This window comes from Triturus cristatus, chromosome 6 (assembly GCF_964204655.1).
Source record: "Triturus cristatus chromosome 6, aTriCri1.1, whole genome shotgun sequence".
In the NCBI taxonomy this organism is placed as follows: Eukaryota; Metazoa; Chordata; class Amphibia; order Caudata; family Salamandridae; genus Triturus; species Triturus cristatus.
In genome coordinates, this window is record NC_140589.1 from 965,736,984 (window position 1) to 965,745,737 (window position 8,754).

Sequence of the window (8,754 nt, forward strand, 5' to 3'; positions counted from 1 at the left end):
ACCCTCCCTGGGGAGCCCAGAAAATTAAAACTACGCACAGGGGATAGCCTACCCTTCAGAGCTACTTTGCTTCTGGTGGAGGCCCTCTCAGCCTCCTCTATCCTCTCCTGCGTCAAGACCCTCTCAGTCTCCAGCTTGGCATGCTCTATCCTGAGCTTCTCCATGGCCAGCTGGTGGTCCCTTTCTTCCCTCCTATCTTCCCACTCCTCTGGGGACAGGGAAAGGGATGAGGCGCTGCTTCCTACGCTGGACCCAGCAAGGGACTCCCTACCTATGGGGTCTTCACTCTCTACTGGCGTCCAGGTACTGTCATCTTCTTCATCCTCTTCTGAATCTTCAGGGCTCCCTACAGACCCACCACCCTCCAGGTGTGAGGCCCGGGCCCTTTCTTCCTCACTGCGCTCAAGATCCCTTGGATCTTTAACCCACTGGATTAGGTGGTCCCTAAGTTTGTACAGGGTGTCTGACTCTCTCACCCCTATGTCTCTCTCTCTACAGAACCGTTCCAACTCTTGCATACTGTACCAAACTAGATCACTGAGATCAAAAGCAGGCTCCATTCTGGTGGACGTTCTGGTGAAAGATTACACAGGGAACCTAGGGGTCTGAGCTTAACACAGGAGTACACAATTCGCAAAGGATTCAGCAAGCTCTCTATCCCAGAGAACTCACACTCACTTGTCTAGTGCCACACACCATTCATCCACGCACAACCCTCCCCTCGGACTGGTAAGGCAGTTTCTACCACCCCTGATTCCTCAACCTGACCACAAGTGACACAGGTACCAACTCTGGGCGCAGGACAGGGAACAAATGTACTGGACACTATTATGCTGCCACCACTGGATCCCACCCTCCGGTGAATCCAGAAAACACACTGCACTTAGGGGGATGATCTACCCTCCCGAGCTAGGGACACCTAACTCACAGTACACAAGAAACACATTTCCAAAGAAATGACATTTAGCAAACTTACAACAATAATCCCCAAAATGTGATTATCTAAATGCAGAGTTTTGTGGTGCAGCCAGTTGCTGCTGCGGTACAACGCAAACACAAGTCCAAATCCCACCGCTGATCACCAATGTTAGAAATGGGATTTCTGGTTAGCTAGGGCTTGCGCCAAAGCCCGGCAGAAACCACCACTCTAGTCAGGGCTGGGGAGTTACACGCCAAAGATAACCCCTGCTCACCCCCTTGGTAGCTTGGCACGAGCAGTCAGGCTTATCCCGGAGGCAATGTGTAAAGTGTTTGCGCGCGCACCCAGCAACAACACCCAAGGCCCACCACAAAGGAAACTCCACACAAGGTATTATATAAAAATAGCCTTTGTATTATACCAAAACACATTAGATAAAAACACACACTTTACAATGTGCCAACAGGCACGGGCAGAATTTACAAGGGATTATATGTACAGGGGACAGGGCCACATGGACCACTGTCAGGAATTAGCACTTTTAGAACTTAGCACTTAGAACATAGGATATGAAATTACTGTAGCGCAAAATAACACATGTAGCACACAACCAGTAACTACTGGTAACAGGTAAGTACCACCTACGCAACCCTAACCACCTCAGGAGAATATTACGCAGGGAACCAGGACCTCACTAGCACCACCTGTACTAGGAGAAAACAACCACCTAAGTATCACAATACCTGTAGGGGTATAAGCACATTACACATGATGCATCACAACACATTCAGAGGTGTAAACACATTCAGAGGTGCAGGTTTAGGAACAATAGCGCAAAACTCACATTAGCCACCACCTGTGGCAGTCCCTAGGCCAACTGGCCTTGTCAGAGCTAGGACGCCCTGGGTCCAGCAGAGTCAGGGCGCGCCTGCGCAGGCTGCGCAAACCATGGCGCACAAGGCACAACCTACACGTTGCAGCTGCCCACTAAGTTCTGGGCAGCTGGGAAAGGGAGCGTGGGCACCACTATGCCCTTTAACACAAATATGCCGCACTCATGTGGAGCCTCTCCTGGGCTCTAACCACACGAAATGCCCCCTAGAGCCTTCGTGGCTCAAGAACGATGTGCCCCCAACGTTGGAGCGCCCAAGCGCTCGGAAACCAACAATGCCCGGCGTGGGAGCCTCGTGGGCTCTGGAACAAATGTGGGGGCAAGGTTGGAGCGGCCCGCTGCTTTCCGGGGCCGCTCTTAACAGGAGGAAAAACCCGCCGCTCGTCGGAGCGCGCAGTGCGCTCTGAACACGCACACAATGCCCCCGCTAGTCAGAGCCTTCGCCGGCTCGTAACTAGAACACTCCGCCCCCTCACTCACCGGGACTCTGGAGGACTCCTTCAGACCTCCTCCGGTCGTCTCGGTGCTCCACGGGGCTTGGATGTGGAGCCTACGGGTTCAACAGAGCGCCTCACCTGACACAGGAGGGCTCCTGCTCCTCGGGGGCTCTCTCACTCTCGGCAGCACTCCGGCGGGGCAGCAGCGTCTCTCTGCCTCGCTTCCTTCTTCCTCTGCCGAAGCGCGGGGTAGGCTCCCGTCGCTTCCGGCTCGATGACCCACCTACGTCCCAACAAGGGCCGCCTGACTTCCGGTTACGAACCGGGCCGCAGCGGTGATTTTTCCGGCGATAAGAGGGGTGGGCTCCCTCGGTATATGCAATATACGGCGGGGTGGGCACCCGCCGTAGGAATAATTAAATAAGCGGGGTAGGCACTTGCCAACGAGCGCCACAATGCGGGGTGGGCACCCGCTTGAAATCCAGCAAAAGTGGGGAAATCCCTACGTCGGGGTTCCCTCAATTATCGTAGTGCCGCGCTACGGGCCACCATGAAGGTGCTCTTCAGGGAAAGCGCTTCTCAATGCTGTGGTCTCCAATTAAAGTGCTCCTAGCGCTACCAGTAAAATAAAAGCGCTTCCAGGCGCTTTGGGGAGAAGGAGAGTCCAGCAAAGTTCAGGAAGGTAGGCAGGGGGGCAAGGCTGGGCCAGGGGCCAGCTCACTGGGCCCTCCAGGCAGGAAGGCAGTCCTAAGTGGCGGTTCCTCCTGGCCTCCAGCAGCAGCAGCCCCCCTCAGATAGGATCCTGGCAGAGAACATTTTTCATGGGGTCACAGCCCTTTCTTATACACAGAACACCTTTGTCTCAAGGTGCAGGGAAGGGGCGAACCAGTTACAACTGGTTCCTGAGCACTTTGTTTTGCTCAGCCCCTCTCCCTATTCAGAGAGCAGGCCAGGGTCATCAGTCGCACCACAGGGGGCGGAGCCAGCATTGTGTGGGGAAAACCCAGCCCTATTCAGGACCCAGGTGTACTCCTCCCACCCATCTAGCTGCTGATCTCCCTATTCACCACTGGGTGACTCCTCCTGACTCTGGGGATTCCCTAGCCCGTCACATGACCTCAGCCAGCCAATCGCCAGACAAGGCACACATTTCACACTGCAAACAGAAGTGCCCACTTCTAGAAGTGGCACTTCCATACTAGGTACATGCACGCCGCACACATCATCGCGCATTATTTCATCACACGAGTCTGCACATACCAGACTCGACCCTGCACACCCCACGCATCAGGCCTATCTCACCACATGCACTCAGAGTGCACACGCACTTTACTCTGGGACACAGGGAAAGTGCGCAGAAACCAAAAATCCCTACCACCAGGTCACCAGTAAAAGCAAAAAGTTCAGGGGTGAACCTGCCAGAAGGGCCAAGTCCAACAATGTATATTAACCAACATTATTAATATTCGAATTACACGTGGGATTTGCAATTTGCATGGCTAAATAATCTTTTATGACTAAAATTTGTACCCATATTAACAATCGTATATGTGGTAATAGAATACTGCATGATATATGTTGCTTTTGTAATGTTGCCCAAGAGAAGGACCGAAAAGGTGAATATAATGGATTTAAATGTTGCTATATGCTAGGTAAATACAAGCACATAGAGGGATTAGTAAGGGGTTAACATTAGATTCATTATTTCTATGTATTAATTACTCTTTTGTGTTTGTTTCGCTTAAGTTGGCATTTGGGCGTAAACCAAAGATGGCCGCTAACTCCACACGACGTAGTGGCCACTGTTCCATGAGGCGCGGAGGGAGCTGCGCATGCACAAGAAATCTCCTAAACCTCGTAGCGACCTCTGTACCGCATGTCCCTGGTCAAGGATGTAGAACAGGAAATCTGTCAAGACAAGAGAACAATCAACCCTACAATAAACCGGAACAAGCCGACTTTTGGACTAACTCATGACCTCACCCCTCGAACTGAACTGGGAACCTAAAACTTACATCGGATAATCTCAACTAGCCAATCATGACTGTCCTAAAATATTAAATTGTACCTTCTTTACTTCATTGTATTATAAAAGAAGTAGTAGAATAGAGAGGAAAATCTATCGCTCTGGTCGCTTCGCTCTAACTTTTAGGTCACGTCGCTTTGCGTTGCCTTGCTACGTTTGGTGCGTTCTCCGGATGCTGCCTGATCATCTGATGACTGCGAATTTTTCCTAAATCTACGGGCAATGATAGATGCTTGCACGTCTCTGGTCCTTTGCTGATCTTTGGGACTGTAACGTGCTGAGCAAAGAACTTTGAGCTTTGGCGTGCTTTCGGACGATTTACAACAAAATTATGCAGAGCCAGTGAATTAGAGGACTCCAAATAGCCAGATTAGGTAAATATGATGTTCTGCGATTTACATACATTTTGATATAAAACTTTCTAAACTTAACGAGACAAATGCAAATTTAAATCATTATGAGATTTTGATAAACAATTATTGATTAACGAGAAATTATGAGTTGTGAGTTTCATTTAAGAAACAGATTCCGAAGTCTTAAAATGTGTTTTAGCTGGTTCTAAATCACCATCAACCAATCCAACTAATTTGGTCCATTGACCGAAGTGGGAGGAGTGCCTTGATGTTTTAGGATTAAGGACCTGTAGGTGAAAGGGCGTAAATGTATATTTTGTAAATGACTTTTCCTTCCCTATAGGTTATAAGGTGTTCCCCTCACATGTCCGGCGCTTGAATTATTCATCCCTCCTGTGTGTGCAGACCAGTGTGGAAGTAACATATGAGTGTTGGTGTTATGGGCCCCAACAATGACTGCATGTGTGAATGAGCTAGTGTGATGTTAGGTCTGTGATGCAGGGAGGATACCGGTACGGGTTGTTTCCCCGTTGCCAGGGGTTTTGTGCTGGATCAGTACCATACTCATTTTATTAATTGTGGTATGTTCTAATGTTATTTTACCATGTGAAAAAGCCTTCTGCTGGGATATCATGAATCATGTTTGAGAGAAAACTATTTTCGCATGCTTTTCCCACAGAGGTTTGGAAGGTGATCTATAAGCTAAACTAAGAGCATATTTTCTGTAAATTCACATTATCTTTCTCAGTCATGTGAGAATGAAGTTTGACATTCTCAGTAAAACATGTACATCCAACAAGGGCAGAGACTGTCAGTTGATTCCTTTGTGTTCTACTGCAGCTTCCCAGAGTGTTCTAAAGAACAACTAGAGCGCTAACAGTCTTACTTATGACAAACGTATTGCACACCTGCAGCCATCTTGATTGGAATAAAGTGGTAACTCTAAAAACATTTAATTTAAAAAGGAACAAAATGAGGGGGTTCATTTTGCCATAGACAGTATGATTAGTGCTGCAGAAAGAAAAATTAGGGCACATTTTGAGTGACTTCTCAAATCCTCTTCTATTTCATTAAAATATTCTGACATGCAGACTGAAACATGCACTTTCAATACCAGCAGCAGACTTCCCTGGTGAGCAGTAGCTTTACTACAGTGATCTAATGAGCAACTAGAGTGCTAACATTCAGAATTTATGGCAAATGTGTGACATATCTGAATACCTTCTTGATGGAATCAAAGTAAAAAACTGAAAGTATTTCCTTCTGAGGAGACTGCAGTAAATGAGGAAATTAGGAAACTTCATAACAAATAAGTCTCCCAAGATGGCCACCAGAGACAAAAGAGCCCAAATGTAGCACAAATATCACACATATGTAGCCCACATGTAGCCCAATGACAGAAGTGTGCAAAACACTGTTTATTTTTTGTGTTTTTGCTGTTTTATATAGTGCAGACTTATCAGGTATTGGAGTGCTTTACATGAGCATTGGTTACATCACACAAAAACAAATTCATTTTGGTTGTAGACATGGGGAGATTAAATGATTTGACCAGAATCGCAGAATGTCGAGCTGAAGCAGAAACTCCAAACTGGTTACCCAGTTGCAAAGTCTGCAGCTCTGGAAGTAACACCACATCCTCTCCCATAAGTGCAACATTTAATCAAGTGGTCAACTGGATAAAAAAACATAAAGATAACAAATAATTTAAAAGTGCTTTGTCGCTATTTGAAAATATATCCTCATTTTATTTTTTTAGAGCACTAACCATCATTTTGATGCAAATAAGACCCTCTCATATATGTAATTTCTAAAGGAAATGCTCTAGGTATTACAGTTTTGATAACATCAAGATGACGTCAGGCGTTCCACACTTTTGTCATAAATATAGAATGTTAGCAATCTAGTTGTTCATTAGGATACTGTTGAGAGGCAGAGGCCAGGGGCACAGACTCTGAAAATTGAAGGCAGCTAGGAGGGTGCAGAGGCAACAATTTGACCACACTGGGCAGGCAGGAAGGGCAGTGGCAGCACAACAGCCTATGGAGGGCAGTGGAAAGGGGGGCAGGGGCAACAAACCAACAATACAGGACTGGCAAGAGAGGCTGTGGCAATATAATAGACCAATGTGGGTAGAAGGAAGAGGCAGTGGTAGTACAACCATACATGCCAACAGACCCGATTCAGCCAGGAAACGTCCAATGTTTTTAAGCTCAAACGGGCTTTATTTGATCTGTCTTCTGTCTACAATCTCCTGTTTTTCAATGTAACTCAAAGGGGAAAATCAATAGCCTAGTTTTTTTTCAAAATCTCCCTCTTACCAAGTTCACAATGTTCGCAAGTATGGTACATTGGATCATGGAACGCAGGAGGAATTGGGGTAGGGACATGGACTCGGATAACAGAGGACAGGAGGGACATGTAGAGGTGCACCAAACTGACCCTACAGGGCAGGCATCAGGTTTTGCAGCAGCACAATACACCACACAGGGCATGCGGGACGGGAGTGCAGCACAACAATCCATAGAAAGCAATAGGGAGGAGACAGGACCATGCACATGGACAACAGAGAACAGAGGGGAAAGAGGCAATGGTAGCTAGCTGACCATAATGGACTGACAGGAGAGAAAGCTGCAGCATAACAGACCATAAAGGGCAGGAGGGACGGATCAGGGGCATTACAATGGAACAGACAAGCCAAGAGGGAGGGAATAGGGGTCTGCACATGGAAACAGAGGGATGCGGGCAAGGGGGCAGGGCAGGAGGAGCAAGATGACCATGGAGGTCATGCAGGATGGGCACTAGAAGCAAGACACACCATGGAGAGCAACAGTGAGACTATGATGGCATACACACAGACCATGGAGGGAAGGTGGGAGGGGGTCAGGGGCAGCTAGCTGACCACACAGGGAAGGTGGGAGGTGCTGTGGCAGCACAGAAGACCATGCATGGCAAGCGGGAGGGTTAGTGGTAGCAAAATGGCTATGATGGGCAAGAAGGAGGGTGCAGGGGCATGCACAAAGGACCATGGAGGATAGAAGGAAGGGTCAGAAACTGGCCACAGACAAGAGAGTTCAGGGGAAGGGGCCTCACAACAGACCACGCGGGGCAGGCAGGAGAAGCAGTTGCAGCACAACAGACCAGGGAGGGCAGAAGGGTGTGGCAATAAAATGGACCATGGAGGACAGGAGGAAGGGGATAGGGGCATGGAATGTGGACAGGCAGGGTGGAGGTGGCAGGGAAAGGTTACAGTCATCTGACAATGCTAGGCAGGTGGGAGGGGAGTGGAAGCTCAACAGAACACTCAGAGTAGATAGGAGTGGCAGGTCCATGGAACATGGTGGGCAAAAAGGATGGAGCAGGGGCATGCACAAATACGTCGGAGGGCAGGGGGAAGGAGAATAGGGGCAGCAAGCTAAGCACAGAGGCTAAGCAGGAGGTCAATGATGGGGCATAGAATTGGGCAATGGAGGGCAGGAGGAGTGGACTGGTACATCATGCTAAATGGAGGGCAGTGGCAGCACATCAGACCATGCATGGCAGGAGGGAGGAGGCTAGTCCATGGATTCAGATAACAGAGGATAGGGAGGAGGTGGATGGGGCAGCAAGTTGAAGTTAACTGTTCAGAGAAGGCGGGAAGGCCAGTGGCAGAAAAACGGCCACATAGGGCTGTAATAAGGGAGCAGGGACATGGACTTGGACAATGGATGGCTAGGAGGAGGGAAGGCAGGAGCAGCAAGCTTGGGTGGGGGCAGCACAATGGCAGGCCCTGCTTCCAACCCCCCACCATCCATTGTGATATGCATCTTACTTAACGTTAAAAAAAACTAGAAATTTGCTGAAAAAAACAAAGATTATAGGGACGGTATAGTTAGACTCAGATTTCACTCATACACAACCAGTGAAATTCAGCAGTTATAGTTACCTGAGCTAACTATAACTTACGCCCCGCAATGTACTGCTAATGACCTCAGACATTACATCATTCATGACATGGTCAGTTACATCACTCATGACATCTCTAATGAGCTGTGAATGGAATGGAACAATAATCGCTAGAACTTTATTTAGGGATAGTGTGTTTATATTAACACCCTTTCCCTTTTTTTTCCTTTTCTTTCGTGTAA

General features: G+C 48.2%; 1 protein-coding gene across 3 annotated transcripts in view; it reads left to right on the top strand.

The window, feature by feature from the left end:
• LOC146820861 (uncharacterized) overlaps positions 1 to 4,765 on the top strand; it is a 182,412-nt gene extending 177,647 nt beyond the window's left edge. For 2 of the 3 annotated variants that reach the window (XR_014962633.1, XR_014962634.1), the window contains one exon: positions 3,995 to 4,765. Coding sequence is in view for 1 of the 3 variants with exons in the window: in XM_085609305.1 (XP_085465431.1) it covers positions 3,995 to 4,011 (17 nt within the window). In the remaining 2 variants the exon portion in view is untranslated. The remainder of the gene's footprint in view (positions 1 to 3,994) is intronic. The other variant, XM_085609305.1, reaches the window with a different exon arrangement.
• Positions 4,766 to 8,754: the final 3,989 nt, after the last annotated feature.